The 23,290-nt window shown below is 46.3% G+C and overlaps 2 protein-coding genes across 3 annotated transcripts in view; one reads left to right on the forward strand and one right to left on the reverse strand.

The window, feature by feature from the left end:
- Positions 1-12,686, forward strand: part of WDR3 (WD repeat domain 3) — a 28,787-nt gene extending 16,101 nt beyond the window's left edge. Inside the window, exons 18-27 of the mRNA XM_035140766.3 lie at positions 389-500; positions 624-758; positions 2,805-2,855; positions 4,553-4,618; positions 5,770-5,862; positions 6,289-6,336; positions 6,752-6,795; positions 8,597-8,725; positions 10,431-10,524; positions 11,724-12,686. Coding sequence (XP_034996657.2) covers positions 389-500; positions 624-758; positions 2,805-2,855; positions 4,553-4,618; positions 5,770-5,862; positions 6,289-6,336; positions 6,752-6,795; positions 8,597-8,725; positions 10,431-10,524; positions 11,724-11,879 — 928 coding nt within the window. The 3' untranslated portion in view covers positions 11,880-12,686. The remainder of the gene's footprint in view (positions 1-388; positions 501-623; positions 759-2,804; positions 2,856-4,552; positions 4,619-5,769; positions 5,863-6,288; positions 6,337-6,751; positions 6,796-8,596; positions 8,726-10,430; positions 10,525-11,723) is intronic.
- Positions 12,687-13,707: 1,021 nt separating this feature from the next.
- SPAG17 (sperm associated antigen 17) overlaps positions 13,708-23,290 on the reverse strand; it is an 88,092-nt gene continuing 78,509 nt past the window's right edge. For both annotated transcript variants that reach the window (XM_088658775.1, XM_060268869.2), the window contains 6 exons: positions 20,406-20,551; positions 18,105-18,274; positions 17,857-17,917; positions 16,734-16,878; positions 15,339-15,476; positions 13,708-14,059 (listed from right to left, as the gene is read on the reverse strand). In XM_088658775.1, the coding sequence (XP_088514901.1) occupies positions 15,340-15,476; positions 16,734-16,878; positions 17,857-17,917; positions 18,105-18,274; positions 20,406-20,551 (659 nt within the window). In that variant the 3' untranslated portion in view covers positions 13,708-14,059; position 15,339. The remainder of the gene's footprint in view (positions 14,060-15,338; positions 15,477-16,733; positions 16,879-17,856; positions 17,918-18,104; positions 18,275-20,405; positions 20,552-23,290) is intronic.

Here is a 23,290-nt window from a genome sequence, read left to right on the forward strand (position 1 = left end):
ACTAACATTGAATATCACCTTTTGACCTCGCTGGAGAAATCCCTGGTGCTCCTATCATTTTTAAGTTGAATGCAGCATAATGTTGCATCAGTAGTGCTGATGGGGATTCTGATGACAGCAGCAGATGCTTCTTGGCTCTCCTTGAGTGCTGTTGCTTGGCTGCTAGTGTTTCTTTTAAAAGCACCTGGGCTTCTGGAATGGAAGCCACAGACTCCAGAGGGAAGGAATAAGGACAGGAGAATGGAAGGAAGTGGCAACTGAAGTCATAGCTGCATGTATCTTTTCCCCTTTCTAAATAACCTCTGAGAAATGTAGAAATGTTACTATGAATGTTGTGTTGGAAATGGTAGTGATATGATACTCCATATCTTTCTCTTCTTCTCTTTAGTGTGATGTTTCTTCAGTTTGTACCCAAGTCCCACCTCTTCTTTACAGCAGGGAAGGATCGCAAGATTAAGCAGTGGGATGCTGATAAGTTTGAGCATATCCAAACCCTGGAGGTAAAATAGGAGAAGTGTGTATTTGCCAATCTGGAAGCAGTGATCACTTCTGTTGATTGGTAGACATCATGCAGAATGGTCTCTCCCCTTTCACTCCTCACTATCTGTATATCTGATTTGTAGGGGCATCACCAGGAAGTGTGGTGTTTGGCACTCAGTCCCAACGGAGACTTTCTCGTCTCCTCTTCTCATGACAAATCGTTGCGTCTCTGGGATAGGACAAGGGAGGTCATTGTTCTGGAGGAGGAGAGAGAGATGGTAAGAAATGTCGTCCTGTGTAAGAAGGTTCCTTTGGTTGTTGTTTAGTCGTGTCCGACTCTTCGTGACCCCATGGACCAGAGCACACCAAGCAAATACACACACCTTTGGTATCCACTCTTAATCTTAAAAGGGATCCAGATTCCAGTTCTTGTGCATCTCTTGCTTTTAAAATAACTAACTTAATTTGTGTGTCCATATTTTTTGGCATTCTTTCCAAGGTATTTTTTTGTTTTTTGTTAAAGTCACTTTTGACTTAAAAGGACCATGGGAAGGAGATATGTACTGGAAAATGTGCTGCTTCAGGTATTCTGAATGTGAAGCAGTTGTGTTTCAGTGCTTGCTAATGCGGACAAACTACCGTGTTTCCCCTTTTTTAAGCCGTAGTCATAAAGTAAGCCATGGCAGGATTTTTGAGATTTTTAAAATATAAGACATACCCCGAAAATAAGACATGCAGGCACCCAGCAGCGAAGGTGGGAACGGGGCCGAGGATGCCTTTGGCCAAAAGTTGGGGGGGGTCGGGAAGTTCCATTTGGTGTGGGGGGGAGTTGGAGGGAGGGAGACACCACTGACCGGGCTCGTTGCCTCTTTTTTCTATTCACGTTGTTTGTTCCTGTAAAATGCCCGCAAGCCGGCTAAGCAGGAAAGAAAGGGGAGAGGACTTGCGCGTTTTCCCTCCCTGCCGACACCTTTTTCCTCTTTCTCTCCCCCCCCCCCCCCGGAAGCTTCCTCAACCCGTGCTGGGCGCCGACCCGGCAGGCTGCTTCCTTGATCCGGCGGCCTGCCGAGCCGGCGCTGATCAGTGCTGCGCGGAGCACTGGATCGAGGAGCCGGTCTGCAGAGTCAGCCCCCAGCAACGCCGTGGGAGGCGATGCTCTGTGCGGCGCTGCTGGGCGCTGACTCTGCAGACCGGCTCCTCAATCTGGTGCTCCGTGCAGCACTGATCAGCGCCGACCCGGCAGGCCACTTCCTTGATCCGGTGGCCTGCCGAGTCGGCGCCCAGCTGCCGATCCGAGGAAGCCCCGCTGTCGCCGCCAGTCTCCAAGCTGCGCTTCGGCTCGGGGGACTGGCGGGGAAGGCAGGCAGGCAGGCGGCAAGCAGCGCCCGCTGAGCTTCGGCTCCGGGACTGTTGTTGCCTGCCTGCCTGCCTTCCCCGAGGAAGCCCCGCTGCTGCCGCCAGTCCCCCGAGCTGCGCTTCGGCTCAGGGGACTGCCACACGCCTGACATCAGCGGGGCCGGAATCCGCTCCCCGCTGCCTCTGGTTTCAGCCCCCGCGCACCTTCTCCCGGGGAGTCTCGGTGCGGCGCTTCGCAGGCGGCCCCCGCGGGAAGTCTGCAGCTACGGCAGGGACCTGACCTGGCAGCAGAGGTGGCGGAGGTGGCCCTCCCGGGCCATTTTCACGTGCCGCAGATGGGAGTGCATTGATTCCTGCACGCACACGCCCTGCCTGCTCTCCCTGCAGCCCAGAACTGGCGGCTGCTGCAGCGCAGAGCGCTCGGAGAGCCCAGCAGCGCCGCGGAAGCAGAGAGCCTGCAAGGAGGGAGGAGGAGGAGGAGGACTCCTCTGTGCTGCTTGGCGGTGGCACTTTAGCAGCATGGTCATGGACACCCCGGGGTAGGGGCCCTTCCTGGCAGGGTGGCTGCGGCCCCTCAGCACAAGCCGAGACCCAGCGCTGACAGGGTGCCCCCTCCTCAGCCCAGCCTGCTCCATCTGAACGCGGGGAGGGAAGGAAGGCATGGGCGTATGTGTGTGTGTGTGTGCACGCGCGCACGGTCTAGCCCGCCACAAATTCTGAGGGACAGTGAACTGGCCCCCCACATTAAAAGTTTGCTGACCCCTGTCCTGGACAGTGTTGCATGCTCTCCACCTGCTCTGGCTTCCCATATATTACCAAGAACAGCTGTAAGGTACTGCAATAAGAATAATAAAAAAGACATCCCCTGAAAATAAGACACCGTGTGTTTTTTTGAGGAAAAAAAGGTATAAGACGGTGTCTTAAAAAAGGGGAAACACGGTAAATAACTGAATTGTTTTCCTCTGCAGCAAAGAGAAATGGAGTATGAAGACAGTGTAGCAAAGGAAGACCAGCCTGTGGTAAGTAATATATGTTTGCACATTCAAATGTTCTTGCTCCCAAGTCAAGCAGTGAAGTTTCCTGGGAGTCTCAAGATGTGATTCTCCAGCGACAGTGGAAAGTCCAGACATTTCAGTGCATTGGGGGATGTAAAATATGTCAGCTCACATTTATTGGCTGTGTTTGTGCTCGACTTTTCAAATGCATGTTTTGGGTTACCGATTCGATTGAGCTTGGAGATAACTTGAACACTTGCTCTGGTAACTAAAATGGCATTCAGTTTTAGTTTGTGCCAGAATTTTCACTTAATCTGCTTTCCAGAAAACCATCACATGCATTTTGGCTTACCACTTACAAAGCACCTGAAATGTTCTGAGCATCACTGCACACATATTGGACAGTCCTTGCTTGCAGGCTCACAATTGTAATACAGAAGGAATGCAAGCATTAGAGTATCTGCTTCTTCATTGAATGATGGATGGGATCAAGTTGGTGTTTTTCCAGGAAGGCAGGTAGTGCAGCCTTCCAGTGGCCCCTGCTAGATGGTAGAGGCCAGAATGTGCCTCCCCTAGTTTTGCAGTCCCAGGGGAAGGGGAAAGCAAGCTTCATGCGCCTCCTTTTCTGGACCATGTCATTTGCTCTCCTCCTGCTTGAGTGAGGTAGGAGAGCAGTTTCCCACTGGAAACAATACCACAATTATTTCAGAACCGAAGAAGCAGGTATGCTGGAAAGCTAACTGTTTGAAGATTTTTTGAGGAGTGTATTCAACTAACTTTTACTCAGGTCCCAAAACTTCAGTGGGTCTACTCTGAATTATAGTTAACTAAAACCCTATATTTGGTTCTAAGTGAGATCTTAACATTTCTAAACAAATTAAATAGATATTAGTTGTTAATCCAACAGTTCAGTTGATGAAATATGCAAGGAAATGAAACTGCATTTAGCAGAATTCAGCATTGCCCAGACAGGGTCAGCTATGCTTCAGTGCAACGACATTCTGGTGTTTCTGTAGTGGAAGAACATACACAAAAAGAGCAAAATGTAAACTGCTTTGGTGGTCTTTGTCAACTAAGCGGTATACAAATCTTGTAAAATAAAACGAGAGACTTGCCCTCAGTAGTAACCCCCAGTACAAGCAGATACCTACCCACTTCAGTCTGGAAGCAACAGCAGCTCATAATTTTACCATAGCAGACCTGTTGCTGTTTTATATGCCTTGTGTCACTTGGTTCATAATTTCTTCCCTGCTAATAAAACAGGGAGACATATTGGCACTGTGTTGTTGGCATTGAGAGACACATTGTGGGGTGAAGTCAAACCACTGAAGAATCACAGCATCTGCTGTAGTTTCAACAACCAGTAACTTGTAAATGCTGCCTCCCGTGTTGCTTTTGCTGCATTAGCAGCACTGAAGTGCCCTCCCTGGGGCACAAGCCTGGGTAGTGTGTATGGCGGTCCTGGGCTGCCCAGATGACAAGACCACCCCTCTCAGCTTCACTGATGTGGTCCAAAGGAAAGCAGAGCAATGTGTTTTGCACCAGCTTGGCTTTGCACTGTCCTTACTGTTAGAGAAAATTGAGACTGGTTAACCATTCCTGTTCCGTTACCATTCAAACAGACCTATACAACTGTTCTGAGGCAAACTGGAGATAAAACTGCTTTGGCCATCGTGATGTTGCAGAGGCTGTGACACCTTTGTTTGTTTGTTTCTTTTCAGGTTCCTGGGGAGACTCGGGGAGAGGCTGGGTTGGCAGGAAAGAAGACCATTGAAACTGTCAAGGCAGTAAGTTTGACCCTCCAGGTTCCTTAATGCGGGGCACTCATTAGGGAAAAAAGATGACTCTAGTTTGGAGTGTTCTGTTTAAATTTCTGGTTACATGTTAGTGCTAGGGAGTGTCTCTTAAGGAAGCACAGCTTTTAAACTGAATTAGGCTTCATCGACCTCTTCAGTGAGAGATGGAAATTGCCCATAACATGCAAGTCATGTCTTCTGCGACAGAGATGTATTGCTGACCTTTGCAGAACTCCACTTGATGATCACCAGACTTATTTTTCTAGCAGTTCTACAGCTGTGGGAGAAAAGGCAGCACTTTCTCAGCTGCATTTTGCATGCCCTCTTGTTTCAGTGCCACTTAGAGCCATGAGGTGGAGTGGGCACAGGGGGGGTTACAACAGTCTGCCACCCCCCAACAACCACCTTGAGGATCAAAAGAAGAAATTCCATTATTTAATATGCTGCCCATCTGACTGGGTTGCCCCAGCTATTCTGAGCGGCTCCCAAATATTCACAATAAAACATCAAACATTTAAAGCTTCACTATACAGGGCTGCCTTCAGATGTCTTCTAAAAGTCAAAAGGTTGATTTCCCTGACATCTGGTGGGAGGGCATTCCATAGGACGGGCGCTACTACCAAGAAGGCCTTCTGCCTGGCTTCCTGTAACCTCCACTTGTTGCAGTGAGGGAGCTGCCAGAAGATCCTTGGAGTGGGATCTCAGTGTCTGGGCTGAACGATGGGGGTGGAGATGCTCTTCATGTATGCAGCTATTTAGGGCTTTAAAGTTCAGCACCAACACTTTGAATTGTGGTCGGAAACGTACTGGGAGCCAATGTAGATCCTCTATGGTTGGTGCTACACGGTCCCGGCGGCTGCTCCCACTCAACAATCTGGCAGCCACATTCTGGATTAGCTGTAGTTTCTGAGTCACCTTCAAAGGTGAGTGCGTTGCAGTAGTTCAAGCGGGAGATAAGCAGAGCATGTACCACTCTGGCGAGACAGTGCACAGGCAGGGCCTCGGTCGTCTCACCAGGTGCAAATGTGTTTGATTGTTCCACCCTCTTGTGCATAATCAAATGGATGTTCAACTATCTACTCCGCATTATAACTGCACCTTCCTTTTGTTGTGCTGCTAATGTGCAATTTTTGTGTTTGTAGGCTGAACGGATCATGGAAGCCATTGAGCTGTACAGAGAAGAAACAGACAAGCTGGAACAGCATAAAGTGATCTGTATAGCGGCAGGAAAAGAGGTGGGAAGGAGTTGTGGTCTGTTCAGCACAGTGTGATGCCAGTTTCTTTCTCACAACACTTTTAAAAAATCAAAGGGAAGGAGATGAAAAAGGGTAGTAGATTTGTGTGATCTCACGATGTGATGTGCAATTCACTTATTCATTTTATATGTATGCTGCTTTTCCACCCAAAAAATAAATTAAAGTGCTCAAAGTGGCTTACAAGAAAGGAAACAGAAATACTTTTCAAACAAACACTACAAAAGGAGCTTTATAATAACATAGCAAAATAATAACATAGTACCAATTTCATAATAACAAAGCAGAATAAGAGCAAACATAATAACATACCCAAACCCCTGCATTTCAATAAAATAAATATAACAGTACCATTATGCCTTTCTACAGAGACATGTGCCTGACTTGCAACCTGCTTTATTTCTGCAGGTTCCTCTTCCAGTAAACCCAATTCTCCAGGCATATGGCAATATTTCGGTAAGTGAAGTGTGTGGCCGCTTTCTGGAATTTTGAGACATGTGGAATGTTAAGCTGCCTTTTCCTGGCATTCTTGTGTTCCGGATTGTGTGCAGTGCTATTGAGGGGAAGTGGGGAGTTGTCATGGGTTGGGGTATGTGTGTTTTGATTAGTTTGACTTAGTCTATTATTCTGCTGCTGCCTGTTTCAATAAAAAATAATTGTCTTAAGAAACCGAGACATTGACATTGGTTTGCAGGCCAAACTTTTCAACACTGAGTGGGATGTGGGGTAGGAGTTCTTTGTAGAGCCAGAGAAATTGGCTCTCCAGTGAAATTCATAGTAAGCCATTTATGCTTACTGGAACTGAGATACAGATTTTTTCCATAAGAAATTTCAGCTAGCAATGAAATCCACACTTGCCCTTTTCTTGCAGCCTTCTGCGTACGTACTGGATGTCCTCAAGAAGGTTAAGTCAAGGTGAGTACCAGGAAGCTGCTTCAGAGTATTGTGAATGGGCTGATAGATTTGACTGAAGGAGGAGCTGAGGTTGGAATAAGATGGTTACACCAAAGTTCTACGTTCTCTGGGCTTAGGATGTATGCACATTCATGAAACATCAAAGTAGTTACTTCCTATTTCCTGGGAGGTTTTTAAGCAGAGGTTGGATGGCCATCTGTCATGGATGATCTAGTTGAGATTCCTGCATTGTAGGGGGTTGGACCAGATGACCCTCAAGGTTCCTTCCAGCTTTACGGCTCTATGTTTTTATGTGTTAACACAGCTTGCTGTGAGAAGGTATTTGAATTTGAGTATTTGAGTACTTGAATCTGGAATATAAGACCTGCAGATTCTGAAGATTTACGGTATACAGAGACCTTGACCATTGGGGTCGTAAGTTCTTTAGTGTTCATAGTGCATGGTAGTGAGGACCAAAGTCAGTACTCTGCTACCAGAGTGCTTTTGACTGGAGATAGCAGGCATATGTGCAGGCTTTGGGAACATAGGAAACTGCCTAGCACTTTGTCCAACCATTGACTCACTTAGCTCAGTACTGGCTACCCTGACTGGCAGCAGCAGTTATTTAGGATCCAGGCAGGAATCATAGAGTTGCCAGGGACTTGAACCTGTGTGCAAAGCAAAGGTTCTACCACTGAGCTCTGGTCCTTTCCCATTGGGAAACAGGTATCGTGAGGTTGGCACTTGTGAGTGTATTCAACATTGCTTACAACTTCTTTGCAAAACGGTTAGTGAACTTTCTGCAGCAAGTCTTGTTATGGAATGGCGGGAAGTTTGTGTCCTGGCAGAGCTGTGGCTAGAAATTGCAAGAGTTGACATTTAAGCCTCATTCCATCCAGATGATCCCTGCTTTGCTGATCGGTCACATGAAGTTTTTCCTGGGAAAGCAGGCAGTAACAGTGCCAAGCAACTGTTGAAAAAGCCTTGCTTTGCTATGGTGGAAGCTGTTGCCCTGCCACTTTTGTGCTAGAGAAGGGTGGTTCAATGTGCAGTCCAATTACTCCCTCAAGTCCTTTTTTGGGCAGCCCTTGAAAACATTTAACAACCCCCCAACCCTTACACTATGTCCCCAAAGCCAGGCAAGTGAGGCGCTGGACTTCGGGAAGGAGGCATGAGGGCTCTGACAGCATCCTAAAGTTCTCCTGACTCCTTCCCAAAGCCTAGTTTGCACTTTCCCAGCTTTGGGAAGGAGGTGGGAGGACTCTAGGACCTGCCAGAGCCTTGTGCCTCCTTCCCAAAGCCCAGTGCTTCCCCCTCCTGCATGACAAGGCAGTGTGCAGCCCATGGGTTCTGTGTCAAAGTACTCTTGTGGCTCACTTGGTATGATAAGTTGGGTCCCCCTGTGTTAGAGGCATCCCACTGATAATGGCTTGCTATTATAGCTTGATGCTAGGCCTGGGCAATGTATTGATACATCATCCAGGATCGGTTTGAGGGTCAGATTGCCATAGTGTTTTGACCCAGCGGTATATCGCATGTGGGGCTTGCTGGCCAGCCGACACCTTACCTTTCTCCTCTGGTTGAGCAGGTGGGCTGTCTCCTTTCTCCTTGTGCTGGGTGCTGGTGGCAGTGGGAGTGGTGGCAGTTTCACCCGAGTGCCTGGCAGGGCCTGGTCCGATGTTCCTTCCTTTTCAACATCGTGATGTATCATTGTATCGCAATGTTTAGCTGGTGATACATTGAAATGTTGAAACCTGAAATTGCCCAGCCTTCCTTGACGCCTGGGGTGTGAGGATGCCTTACTCTCCTCTCTTCACCGCAGTGAATTGGAAGAATCTCTGCTGGTGCTGCCCTTTTCATATGTGCCTGATCTCCTTGAGCTCTTCAATCAACACCTCCAGTTGGGTTCAGAGGTAGAACTGCTATGCCGAGCTCTCCTGTTCCTTCTCAGGTAAACCCCACAGCTGAAAAGAATGCAGGGAAGCTTCCTGGCTTTGAAGCTGGTCATGTCTAGCTCTGCGCCTTGATGTGAGCCTGCACATGAATGGTTCTGACCAAAAGGCGAATGAGCTCTATGGTGCCATAGGTAAAGGTAAAGGGACCCCTGACCATTAGGTCCAGTCGTGACTGACTCTGGGGTTGCGGTGCTCATCTCACGTTATTGGCCAAGGGAGCTGGTGTACAGCTTCCGGGTCATGTGGGCAGCATGACAAAGCCACTTCTGGCGAACCAGAGCAGCACACGGAAACGCTTGGAGCGGTCCCTCTTTATCTACTTGCACTTTGATGTGCTTTTGAACTGCTAGGTTGGCAGGAGCTGGGACCGAGCAACGGGAGCTCACCCCGTCGCAGGGATTCGAACCGCTGACCTTCTGATCAGCAAGCCCTAGGCTCTGTGGTTTAACCCACAGCGCCATCTGCGTCCCTATGGTGCCATAGAGACTTCATTTTATTCTTAAAACATAGGCTTTCTCAATGCTTCCAGTGGCATTAACTTTATTAAAAGGCAAGTATGACAAACCATTGCCTTTTCAACCCCTCAGGCAGAGCTGTCTTTTAAGAGGCTTTCTCTATCACTTATTTCAAATAGTGATTTCCAGATGGACAGTAAACTGAGTTGCCAGATAGCAGCATGTTCCTTAATTCTGCTTCAGCCCTTGTACAAGAAGAAGTCATCATAGTCTCTGTTTAGGTCTGGTCTTGGCAAAACCAGACTTCAGTGTGAATTGCTCTGCTACCTCTCAGTTTTCTTCCCCCTCCCCTGCAAATCGAGGCATCATGATAGCCTTAGGAGAATGCCCAGGAAGTTTAAAGGGTCTTTCATAAGCTCTGTATTTCTCAATCAGATATGTCACTTAATCATCAAACTTGGCGTCTACAACATGGTGCCTCTGAGTGCAGCAGCATCTGTGAATAGCTCTCCTGCCACCCGTATGAAGCCTTTGTACTCCTCTCCTGCCTACTTTGCCAGGAGTTAACCTTTTCTCCTCTCTTTGGAGTGGGAAGGGAGCAAATTCTGCCTGGAAAACTACAGAGTTGAGAAAGAAAATGGAAAGCATGTTGCTCACTCCCACTTCCTCTTTCAAATGTCTAGTTTTATAGGTTGAGCTTGGCACTGACTTAGAAAGCAGAGTGACCAGGAGGAAAAGCAGAGAGAGAGAAAGGAGGAGGAGGAAGAGTGGTCTGACCAAAAATAAATGGAAAGAGTGTGTGTTCCTTCTCTCCGGGTGGCTCTGTGCTTGTTTTTAATCCCTTTTCCTTTCTAGATGCATGTTCTTGCTTCGTTTCCTCCTCTCCTTTTGGGGTGTGTGTGTGTCTGCTTCTCTCTACCCCATGGTCTGCTTGTGGCTTCTCCTAATCTCTCCTCTTTGGGGGGATCTGGTTTTTTACCGTGACCAGATATAATGAGATCCAACACTGCAACAGTGAATATTCCTCCCACCCACCACCAAGCAACATGACAATTCAATGGAAACATGACTGCCCCCACTTTCTGTTTTACTTTACCAATGTAACACACTTCAAATTGAAGGGTGGATCCTGGGCACCTCGTAATCAACCAGGAGGCCAGAAAAGAGTAGATCTTATGGATTAGTCTGGAAACCAAAACTTGGCAGTCTGACAGTGTTTTGGGTTCTCTCCCCACTCCATCCCTAGGATACACTTTGGACGGATCACAACCAATCAGCTTCTTGTTAATGTGATGGAGAACCTGAAGAAAACCACCATCTCTAAAGTTAGCCAAGTGAGGGTAAGTAAGTGTGCGCACCTATAGGGAATTTACACAATCTATGGGTAGTGTGTGTAAAGGGTACAAATTTTGGATGCTCCTCTGCTTTACCCAAGCTGTACTGCCTCTTGATCCCTCTTCCGGTGTCAGTAATGGCGTGGGACAGCAACCAAGTTCTGGCTATCACACATACAGTGCCATAAACATCTAATTATGAATCTTCGTATTTGAAATTTACATTTATTATAATAATTGCATCATTACAGATCAATCTTGTACCATTTTCCTATTTAGTTTATTGGGTCTGTTCAGCTGTGCTAGCAATGTGACGAGCTTAATCATGGGGGTCAGAGCATATGGTCGTATTGGGGACATCACTGCAAAAGGCTTCCGTGGCAAGCAGTCTTTGTCTTGGCAGGAACATTTGCAAGGAATTTCCCCGTGACACCATTAGCACAGCTACTGCTTCCATAGTTCACTCAGATGGAGAGAAGCAGGGAGGCTCGTGATTGTGGTGAGGAGGACCACCCTGATTGAAAGTATTTGCTGTTTACTGTTTCCATCACAATCCATACCTTTCCCTCTGCCAGGAACATAGAAAAATTATCAATGTGATTGGGATGAATAATTTTAGCAAGCACTGGTTGTGAAGGCTGTTTCAGGAATATCTGTGTTGCGACAGTAACATGTGCATCTCTTTGCCCATATATAACAGAGCAGGGTTAAGCATGTGAGCTGGGAAATCTCACTTCAGCCTTGCTGGCCTATTACTTTTTCCAGATTTAGGGGCCCACCAGCAGTTAAAGGAGGATAAAGTTGGAATATTTTATTGGGTAGCTGTGAAGATTACTGAGACACTGGAGGAAATGAACACTATGCTATGCTGATCGTTCTATCAGAGCAAGATTTTTGACTTCCTAGACAGAATGATCCCCTGTTCTTCCATGCACTTTTCTGGAAGTGTTCTCGCACCGAGCCAATTTTGTGGGGGCATGGCGTGGGGGGAGGAAGAGAGGGGAAGCCTCATCATGCAAATGGAAGTCCTTGCAGGGACTTCAGCTAACAGGGTTCATTAGCTGAATCCTGCCCAGTGTCTCTGACATAGTTTGGTATTAGAACAGTAGGGAAAGAACCACTGAAGTTGGCAAGTGATGGCAAAAGTATTCCATGTCTGCCCTCTTCCTGCTTCTTACGTAGGTATACTTATGTTCTGTCTTTAGGATGTGCTGGGATTTAATATGGCCGGCCTGCAGTTTCTAAAGAAAGAAATAGAAGCCAAAGATGAAGTGACTTTTTTTGCTGATGCTACTGACCGATTTGAGGAGAAAAAAAGGAAGAGAAAGAAGAAACAGAAGATGGTTCTTGCAATGGTCTAATTGGGGCATTTTGGATTTGTTGCTCCAGGAGAAGGCGGGTTTGTTGTCTCCAGCACAGAGGGGTGTGAGGTTTTGTGGAAGCTTAACCCGAGCTGCGTCAAATTGTCACTCACAAATCAAAAGGGCTGGGTCACAGAGGGATCAAAACACTGGCCCCCCCTCCCCAGCTTATATTTCACCTGCTGTTAGCAGCTGCTTCTTTCCCTGATCTGTGGCCTTGGCACCTTTTAAACAGACCTCTCTTCCTCCCCATCAGCATAGTGACCTCACATCACACAGCCAATTGGATTTGGGAATGAGTCATCACCAAGTTTAAATCATAAGGACAGTACTCCCTGCCCTCACTCAAGTGGACCAGTATTTTTTGCCAGTTTGCAACCGCATTCCTCCACCACTGTCAAATTTTGGTGCAGATGTGTTGAGTGAAGCAAAATGTACTATCTGTGGGGTTTGGCTTGTTTCCTTTGAAGTTTTTCTGCACTAAAGTTCACTAAAGAGTTGCGGAAATTTTAAAAGCCCTCAAATGGTGCATGTACTTATCCACTGAACGTATCCATCAAGCAATGTGGCGGTGCCTTTTCTGAGAAGGGATGCTTAGACCTTGTTTAGATGCTCCAATACGGCCACATTCCAAATGCAAACCAATAGCTAAATTATTGTGTTAGCTCTTAAACCAAGTTGGCTACAGGATTGAAAGGTCTAAGGGAAATAAGTAATATCCCTCCCTTTGTCATTATCAATGTGTCTCAGGTGTTCAAGACATTTTGCATTGTCTGCTTTTGAATAAACTGCAGAGGTGTGTATTAATTTGTTCATAGAAGCAAACTTATCCACTACTCACACTTGGCTCACTTTGGTTTAGTTCAAGGGTTGCCAGCCTGGTGCTGTGCTGCCTATGAACCAGCTTTATGGGGCTGGGGCTGGGTGCTTGTGCTGCATGTCAAGGGGTTTTTCTGAGAGTGTCTATCAGATTATGGTGGTGAAGGTTATTCATGCATGGTGTGTAAGTCTGAGATGAACTGGCAGAATTTAGAAGCTTGAAGCTCATTTCTACAAACGTGAAATGCTTTCGCATGCCAGTTTCTTTATCCAAGCTAGGGCACTCAAAAACACCACCAGAGGTTAAAGAAGGCAGTGGCGGAGCTTCATGCTCTGGCACCGGGGGCAGGTCTGGTGCCCGTTCTGGGGGCGGGGCACGCCTTCCGGAGGGATGGGGCATGCGTTCCGGGGGGCATGTGTTTTGGGGGCGGGGCGGGCACCCCTTGGAGCCCGCCACTCGGGGTGCCCCACCACCCTTATCTTCCTACGCCCCTGAAAGGAGGAGGCACACAATTACATGGGACTTTTTATAGAATTTCATAGTTAACCCCACTGAACTCAAGATAGTTTGCTTCAAAGTAGATATAGAGGATTGTACTGTAAGTTACATTTAAATCTTCTACCTTTACAGTAGTTAACAGATATATGTGCCCCATCAGCAACAAAAATATTAATGAGACATCACTCAATATAGCCCACTAATGTCAACTCGGGGTCACGAAGAGTCGGACACGACTAAACAACAAATGTCAACCTGAGAGTGGAAGGTTCTCTTCCTCACTGGGAAAGAATGGGCAGGATTCCCTTCATAGAGCATTTGGTTTTTAATTTCCCCATCCTTTTGCTTCATGTCTTATCTTAAAACAGCAACTGAATCTGGCAATTAGTCTAACTGCATAGGTATTTCTCTCCAGTAAAACTGCTTGGTAGCACAAATGGAGTGGAAAGCTCATTTCCCAGTTCCACTGTTAAATAAAATATTGTCAGAGTCCCAATCAGAGAACCACAATGACGAGGAACTAAATTTTATTGTTAAACGTTGATGCCTAAATATATATTAATAAGCTAATGTAGCAGGTGAACACCACTGAAGTATTGATGGGAAATTTTTATATTTCAGAAACATCAAGATGATATTGCTGCTAGATAATTTTATCATTGTAGGGCTGTCGTGATGTTATCATCACCATTCCAAGCCTTCCATGGTCTGTTTTGAAAAACAGCAACAATGTGAAGTTTAAAGATAGCCGGGTTGTGTTACAAACTTCATTGCAGTCCTTGTTGCAGCATTGAAATTCCAGCACAGGGCAACGTGACAGTTTGATCACCAAGGAGAAAATTCTGCCCACTGAGAAATGAGTCTGAAACCAAGAAAACTGAAAATTTCAAAAACTGCCTTTTTGTGCTTATTTCACTAATCTTAAGAGCACTTGTGGATAACCTCCATGTGGCCCACTGCAGGTGGCCAAGTCACCCTCCTGCCGCTGAATTCATCCCCTTGCTGAATTTTACCTAGCGCTCCCCTCCCCACTTCAGAAGCAAATCACATTTCTCTCAGCTTGCCAAACAGCTTTAGGGCAGGCTGTGAGGAGCATGCTGAGACAGAGCCATCCCTCTCTGAATGTAAACAGCATCCCTCCCAGCCTACCAAGCAACTGGCAGGCAGAGGGGAGCGTGGATGTGACAGGGAGCGGAGGCACTCCGGGAGAGCCATGGTGTGGGCCTTCCTCCATAAATCCTGCTGCAGTAGGCGAGGTCCAACGCCGAGGGCCTTCTGGCGGTTCCCTCGCTGCGAGAAGCCAAGTTACAGGGAACCAGGCAGAAAGCCTTCTCGGAAGTGGCACCTGCCCTGTGGAACGCCCTCCCACCAGATGTCAAAGAGAACAATAACTAGCAGACTTTTAGAAGACATCTGAAGACAGCCCTGTTTAGGGAAGCTTTTAATGTTTGGACTACTGTATTAATATTTTGTTGGAAGCCGCCCAGAGTGGCTGGGGTAATAATAGTAATAATAATAATAATAATCTCTCCCTGTTGAAGTGGAGAGAGTCTTTAAAAGCCCTGTGTGCATATGCCCAGGTCACTGGCATATGGCCCCTGAGCACTCGCTCACTGTTGCTTGGGGACAAAATGGTTGCTCACCCCTAATTTAGAGGGGAACACTGCAATTGATCAGTAGCAGACCAGCTGAATCTGCTTTAGGAGTCAAATTCAGCAATAAGTGTTGACAGCAGTTCCTCCTCAACCACAAGGGTTTAATGGAGGAGCCCTGGCAGGAAGAAAAGGGGTAATAGGTTTATCTTCCACTTGTTTCCAGAATGGATGCAACCTCCGCTAAAGCTGCTCCTGTGCTCTCCTACCCCCATCTTTCAAATTATTGCTATACCAGTAATCCTTGACCTATTGTCTTAATGGTGAGGTAGGCAGTGCCATGAAACTATTTTGGACTATGACACCAATGCCGCGGCCTCCATACAATTGGCAAGGAAGCTATACAAAAGAGCCAGTGCGTTATAAATTTCAGGATCTTCAATTTTGCAAGATGCACTGAGGTCTCCACCGTGTGGTAGGAATCAGTTATCAGAAAGTACATACTGTTCAAACGGAGTTTCCACGCTTAAATGCAATTGAATTACTTACGTTAACCAGGCAGCTTGTGGGGTAGTATAACTCTAAAATGAGAGGTTGGACTTTCTGAAACCAGCTGAGTGGTAGCAGCCTTCCCCCCTTGAGGATAGTTGGGAGGTCTGCTGTCATAGATGTTGCTTGTTAAGACTGGTGAAAGGCATGTTAAGGATGGATGTTGATTTGTGAAGCACTTTTGTGTGCCCTGTTAATATATATAAAGAGCATCTCTTCTAACCAGCAGAGGACTGCTTTGGCATTTAGGTTCCGGATTGCACTTCCACTTCTGGTGACAAAAAAAAGCATTGTGAAACTAGTAAAGAACAGAGATGGGAGCAAGCTCCATTAACTATGAACCCCCAAATTTGGGATCCCCTGCAAACCTGTGCCATAGTTTTGCAGCTCCCCCCCAAACCGAGTAATGGATACATTCGTTGCAAAACTTTGTCAAAGCTTTGAAAGGGACCCCAATTTTCAGGGTTCATAGTTAATGAAGCTATGGGAGCAGGCTGATTCAGGAGACAAGAGCTGGTGTTATTTAAGTAGGGTTTAGCTCACATCTGAGATATGAAGTTGGGTTCTCTCCAAACTTACTCTTTCGCTGGATGATGAAGAGAAGCTTCAATGATTAGCAGCTTCCTAAGTTCCTACAAATGGTGGAAGGGGCAGAGGTGCCACCCTATTCCTCATTGGTATCTAGTAGTTAACTAAGCAAGCATATGGCAGTGGCCTTCAAATATCTGAAAGGCTGCCACACAGAAGATGGAGCAGAAAACAGGACGAGAACTAATGGGAGGGAGTTGCATGGGTGGAGATTTCTACTGTTCCTGTCATTGGTTTTATTCTTTTCTATTGTGTTTGTAAATCACTTTGAGTCATTTCCAGGAGAACCTTACAAAGAAGTCTTTACAACATCAGAAGAACCTTAAGATCAAAAGCCATTTTACAGTTGGACAGACTGTCCCTAGTGGTGGTAGACTGCTTAAATTGATACTGTTTTTTTCAAAGCTGCTGTTCAGAGCATATAGGATTCCAACTACGCTCAGCCAATGTTAAGGAGAATATTTCTGGCTGAAAGGGCAGTGGGACCACAGGATGGCCCTGTAAAAAGCTCTAAACATTTAGCCTTTATATAATTTCTATTCCCAAACATTAAAACAACATTTCGAAACAATCTGGGTTGTGTAAACTTCTCCAATGGTTGGAGTTTACCCCCAAAGGCACACTCTTCCATTGTCTCCCGAGAGAGACAGATGTCAATAATAAACATCTTTCTCCAAAAGCATTTTAAGGGACTCACGTCTTCAAAATAAAGTAACTTGCTCAAAGTGTGGGGCCGGGGGCGTTCTGTGGCCATCTGTGCAGTAAAGGCCACCAGTTTGTCCTGCACAGAAAAGCAATAAAGGATATTTGCTTCCACAGGTAGGAAGAGAGTTTCTGTTTCTGTGTAAATTTCGATCCGATGCGAAACTTCACCCGCTCCCTCACTGCCTTCTACGCCAATAGCCATAGCATAAATATCGACTTCCAAATCTGTTTGCAATCCAGAAGCTACCTATAAAAAAGGATCATTAAAATTGAGCAACGCTAAACCTCTTCATGAATGGTTTTTCTCGCATCATGCAGGAAGACACCAGAAAACACTTAACAGTAAAAAAAAAGGGAGGGGATGAAGCGGAAAGTACCCCCGATTAGTTGGACTCACTTTGAGGGTTGTTTGCTCTACCAAAAGGTGAACAAGGACCAGGGGAACAATGGATGAGGAATGGGAGAACCTCGCCTACAACATTCAAGATGGTGCAGCCTCATAGCGAGATGCATAGATGTTACAAAACAGGATATTACACCTCCAATAGAATCCTCTTTACCACCCTTACTATAGAGCAAGTGGCTCCCAATGTGAGCAACAAGCTGTGTGCAGAGAATTCAAATGCACCTTTTCCAAAAAAAAAGGATGTGTGCTCTTCACTGTTTGCTGTAGTGTAGAAGAATGGGCAGTAGCATACCGGAAGTCCCTTTGGATAAATTATTCTGAGGACTGTCCTTAGATCAGACAGTTGGAATGTATTTTGGCTTAGCGGCCTTTTAAAAACCAAATGATGTTTCTCATTGTCGCTGGAGTGTGGGGGGTGGTTAAGCTTCAGAAAATAAAATTCATTTTTTCTTTCTTTTTAACAGAGAAGGAAAATAAAGAGCTGCAGATTTAGAAGAGCGGGAAGTGGAGCAGGCAGGAGTTCAGAAAAATCTTAAGCAAGAGAGCTGAAAGAGCTGCTCTTCCCAGGCAAGGCAGGAAAAGCAACTGGAGAAAGCACTTGGGGGGATGACCATGTGCGCCTGCCTCATGTGATAAATTGAGATTTGTCAGGATTAGGAGAGCTGAAACTGAGATTCAGTTCATAGCTTCTAATGCCTTTTATAGAAAGCTTCTGCCACTGCAATATTGGAAACTCCTCCCTCCTAAGCAACATCTTGAAACATGGAGGACCCCAGCACATTAAAAAACACATGACAAGCCAAACACCCCATAACTTACAGGCCCTGGGGTGTAGCACACTCGCAATCCAGTACGGGGTGGTGGTTGTTTCACCCGAAACCTGCCAAGAAACAAAGTTAGCTAGCCTGTTGGTTGAGAAGTAAGAAAATAGCAGAAACGTAGAACCTCTTGCTTTTTTCACAATTGCCAAGATTTCTCTGCACCCCTTTAGCATTTTGTGGAAGTCTTGCCGAACATGTAGGAGCAAGGAAACAAACATGGTGCTTCAAATAAATAAATATGCCAACCTGCAGAAATTCATCCCGATGTTCTTCAAGACTACTATGGTTTTGTAAGTGCAGCCCTCCTTGAGCACCCCAAATGACACCTTAGGTGGGATGAGAAGAAAGCCTGACATTTGCTGTGAAGCTGCTGAAGCAGAGCATGTGTGAACTTTGCCAGAAACGGGATCTTCACCCTGCATGAATGAGAAGCACTGATTAGGGAGGCCAAACATACTCCTAATTGGAAGGCAAGCCGGCATGAGAAAAATGACCCATTATCAAGCAATCCATTCACAGCAGTGAACTCGTACGCTTCGCAGTAGACTGGAGCTCTGTGCCCAGAACCCCTAACTCAGATGCCTAACACAACCAGTGTCAGACACTGATGGGCGCCTGCCAGTGGTACTCTGCCCAGTGCCAACCTGGACCCCTGCCTAGCACTGTTACCTCCCCAGAGTCTCCACAGGGCACAGATGCTTTGCTTGCTGCTCCTGCCAGTCAATTGCTTCAGTCAAAGAATAGGGTGAGATATTACCCAGTGGTGGTGGGCAGCAGAACTGATTATAGAAGCTATGCTGGCAATTGGTTTGGGTCTCTGGGTGATGGCCACCATCTTGGACTCTTTGCAAGATATAATACCTGATGTTGCGTATTGCCTCTTGGGGAACCCAGTATTTATTTAGTCAACAAAATGTGTAAACTGCTTAACTGTAATAAATCCTCTAAGACAGTGGTTCCCAACAGGTGGTCCGGGGACCCCCAGGGGTCCGCGAGCTATGCCAGAGGGGTCCGCAAGATGCTATTAGAATAAAAAATATATTAAATATATTTCGTATGATAACAGATTTTTTGTTTTGGCCGCTTCCTGCATGAGCAGAGTCTAGCGCAAAACTAGAATTAGATAGAGGCAGTAGTTCTGCTGTATGCCGTTAGGTGGCGCTTTACAAACACTACTGTTTTGCAAAGAGGCAGCGCGCGCATTCTACTAACGCTCACCTCCCCAAGATGCTTTGCGCGCGTCGGCTTCATTTGTGCGCTACTGCGCAGGTACCCTGTCTTCTCCATTCCCCTCCCTCCTCCCTGGCGCGCGCTGCCTCTTTGCAAAACAGTAGTGTTTGTAAACAAAGCAAGCATTTTCTTCCATGTGTTTCATGAAAAACAAATATAGGAATCGGCTCGACATGCGGTTGGATTTCAGAGTGAAAGTTTCAAGTTTGGAACCTAATATTTCAGAAATAATGGACTCAAAGGACAGATTTAACTCATCTCATTAAGAACTGAAAATTGAAACTAACTGTATACTGATGGAGTACTCTGTTGTAACTGTAAAAAACATATAAATATAAAATATAAAAAGACTCTGAATTTGGCTCTCACTTTTTAATTTTAGGATTAGGAATTAATGGGGGTCCTTGTCACAATAGCGGCTCGATGAGGGGTCCTCGAGAAAATTTTGTTGGGAACCCCTGCTCTAAGAGGTTTGCAAGAAATACAGTGGCCTTCGCACATGGAACACAGCCAATGCCAGCTCTACTCCCATCGGGCCCAGCCCTAGTCCCTAACATAGTCCAAGCAATATGGCAATTTTTGTTGGGTAGAAATAGCAAAAGTTGAATGTTTAAGCGGATGTACAATGGCTGACCTAGAACTGATGTCATGTCATGTGGAAATGCACAGAACCGTTCATAAGGCTGATTTGTCATCACATACAGATGCAAAGGAAAAAGTCCAATCGTATTGACTTCAGCACGGGGAAACTTGTGCAAAATCAGCCCTTCAGTTTTGGGGCGAGTGGGGAACTAGAGGTTACAACAAATTCCCATCAACCACTCACACAGAGTGACCATCTATGAAAACATGATGCACCTTATACTGAGCCAGGCAATAATCCTTCCAGCCTAGAGTCGTCAATAGCTTTCCGACATCTCTTGCAGAGAGGAGTCTTTCCCAACCCAATTACCCAAGATCTTTTAACTGGAGATGGAAATAGCAGAGATCAAAATGTGTGAGCTGCCACTGAACTGTGCAGCCTCCCTCTGCTTCTGCTTGGCTCTGGCATTTCTCAATGGCCAATGCAAGGCTGGAGGTAGACCGTCATTTTTTTAATATGCTAAATGTAGCGCAATAGAGCCACTTTTCATTTTGTCTCACCGTTGTCTTGGGTTAAATGGATTGTGCAGGTTTCTAAGCACTATTACATCAGTATAACAGCAGCTGATGCATCTTAAGAAAAAAAAGGTTTCAAGAAAGAAGTTGTACTTCTACAGTTTGTATTCATGGTTAGGGTATAGAAATGGTGGAACAGTGGAAGATCAACTTTCTTACCTTTCGTCTGGGTACAGAGTGTGTCTTGTCTCTCAGTATGGACACAGGCAATTTCACCTTCTCTTTCCTTGGGGATCCTGCTGCATCCACCAGAAGAGACTGGAGTTTTGGCTCAAAGACAATCTCCAATCTACTCTCAGCCATTTCTGTTGAAAATTAAGAGAGTTCCAAGGCTGACTGCAGAGTTTGCACGAGTCCACTTCTACAGTTCTTGCGCAATTCATTGAGAGCTATTAGCTTTTCTTTTCTGAAATGCATTCATGGCATGCATCCGTATATCTCGGGTAGGCAGCCTAAGGCCCAGGGGCCGGATCCGGCCCAATCGCCTTCTAAATCCGGCCCATGGATGGTCTGGGAATCAGCATGTTTTTACATGAGTAGAATGTGTGATTTTATTTAAAATGCATGGCTGGGTTATTTGTGGGGCATAGGAATTCGTTCACCCCCCCCCCCAAAAAAATAGTCCGCCCCCCCAAGGTCTGAGGGACAGTGGACCGACCCCCTGCTGAAAAAAGGTTGTTGACCCCTGATATATCTGCTCAAATTCCAACAACCCTTTCTGGGAGGTGTCCCCTATCTTAGGTTTGTTTCGGGGCCAAACTAGATGTGGTATATCAGCATACCCATTTGTTTAAACCAGTGTTTCTCAACCTTTTTTGGGCCACGGCACACTTGTTCCGTGAAAAAAATCACGAGGCACACCACCATTAAAAAAGTTAAAAAATTTAACTCTGTGCCGCCCTATATTATAATTATGACTGTAAGAAACACTTGCCAAATATTGCTTTCCGGCGGGTCAGCGGTGTGTATTGGCGGCTGCCAGGCTCGTTTGCACTGAGCTTTGGGAAAGAGGAGGAGAAATATTGCTTTCCGGCGGGTCAGCGTTGTCTATTGGCGGCTGCCAGGCACGTGACAATGCAAATCGCCCTTCTCGTCGCCGCACGTCGCGGCACACCAGCCAGCGTCTCGCGGCACACTAGTGTGCCACGGAACAGTGGTTGAGAAACGCTGGTTTAAACCAAGGTGTGTCCTGACCATGAATAAAGAAAGGCCCAATCACAAACAAAGGAAAGGATAGGTACATGGGGCCAAATTTGTAGAACAAAAGGGGAACGTGGATTAGGGGAGCCTGTGGCTCTTGTGCAGGAACTGCTTACTTTCCTATAGCCTCAGGTTCGAGGTACATTTCTGCAAGCCAGTCTTACTTTTGGTACCTAAGGACAAAGTGTCTAAGACTAAGGGGATAAACTTAGGGAAGGTAAGACACGGATGGAAGTGACAGTGTATCATCCCGCCATCCCTACAGGGCCGGCCCTACGTGTAGGCTGGGTGGCGCAGGGCACCATGGCGCCGGCCCGCCAGGAGGGCGCCGCGAGCTGCGCCCGCCCGCTGGCCGGCCAGTCCGCCGCGCAGCTGCGCCCACCGCGCTGGGAAACGGGGCAGGAGGGCGCCGGAGAGATCGTGCTGTGCCTGCCTGCCCGCCGCGCAGTGTGCTGCGCCCGTCCGCCCACCGCGCTGGGAAACGGGGCGGGAGGGCGCCGGAGAGATCCGGCGCACCACAGCGCCAGGGGCGCTTAAGACGGCCCTGCATCCCTACACTCCTTAAACCAAACTTCCATCTCTTTTCCATGTGACTGGAACAGACATAGGTTTAAGCATGCTGATTTGCTTGCTGTAATATCTACTTGGACGTTAAAAGTGGATTAGCCATCTTGGACTGCCTGCAGCTCTTAGTAACCTAAGTTTCACCCCCACCTTATTATTAGCTACCTAAGGTGGTCTCACTTCCCTACATTTTCTCATAGTCTTTTTCACTTTCTCATAGTCTTTTTTCTGGGAACTGGAATACATTTAAAAACAAACAAACCTAAATGAAGCAATAAAACATAAGAAGAAAACCCTTGATCCAAAAGTAGTAGCAGTCCTAATTGCAGAAGGCATGACTGGTTTTTTTTGTTTTTGGAAAAAATAAGCCTGAAACAACATGCTACTAGTAAGAATGTTGTTGTTGTTGTTTAGTCGTTTAGTCGTGTCCGACTCTTCGTGACCCCATGGACCATAGCACGCCAGGCACTCCTGTCTTGCACTGCCTCCCGCAGTTTGGTCAAACTCATGTTCGTAGCTTCAAGAACACTGTCCAACCATCTTGTCCTCTGTCGTCCCCTTCTCCTAGTGCCCTCAATCTTTCCCAACATCAGGGTCTTTTCCAAGGATTCTTCTCATGAGGTGGCCAAAGTATTGGAGCCTCAGCTTCACGATCTGTCCTTCCAGGGAGCACTCAGGGCTGATTTCCTTAAGAATGGATAGGTTTGATCTTCTTGCAGTCCATGGGACTCTCAAGAGTCTCCTCCAGCACCATAATTCAAAAGCATCGATTCTTTGGCGATCAGCCTTCTTTATGGTCCAGCTCTCACTTCCATACATCACTACTGGGAAAACCATAGCTTTAACTATACGGACCTTTGTCGGCAAGGTGATGTCTCTGCTTTTTAAGATGCTGTCTAGGTTTGCCATTGCTTTTCTCCCAAGAAGCAGGCGTCTTTTAATTTCGTGACTGCTGTCACCATCTGCAGTGATCTAGTAAGAATACTTGGCATTTATACAGCTAGTAAGAATACTTGGCATTTATACAGCTCTCATCCAGTGCAATCCTGTATGTCCTTTCTTAAAAGCAATGCTGTTAGCCTGTAAACATTGGCTCCACAAATCAGGTTTTTCAAGTTTCTCCTTTGATAGTTTTTCTGAACTATCTTTCTATGATACCAACAAGTTTTTGTAATTTAAGGACTGTGGGCAAACAACAATTCGTTTAGACTTAAAGGTTATATTTGTAAAAGGTAAACTAATTGTAAGTACCAGGATTGGGCATCTATCACCCTGTGAAG

Source organism: Zootoca vivipara, chromosome 15 (genome assembly GCF_965207765.1).
Source record: "Zootoca vivipara chromosome 15, rZooViv2.hap1.1, whole genome shotgun sequence".
Lineage (NCBI taxonomy): Eukaryota > Metazoa > Chordata > Lepidosauria > Squamata > Lacertidae > Zootoca > Zootoca vivipara.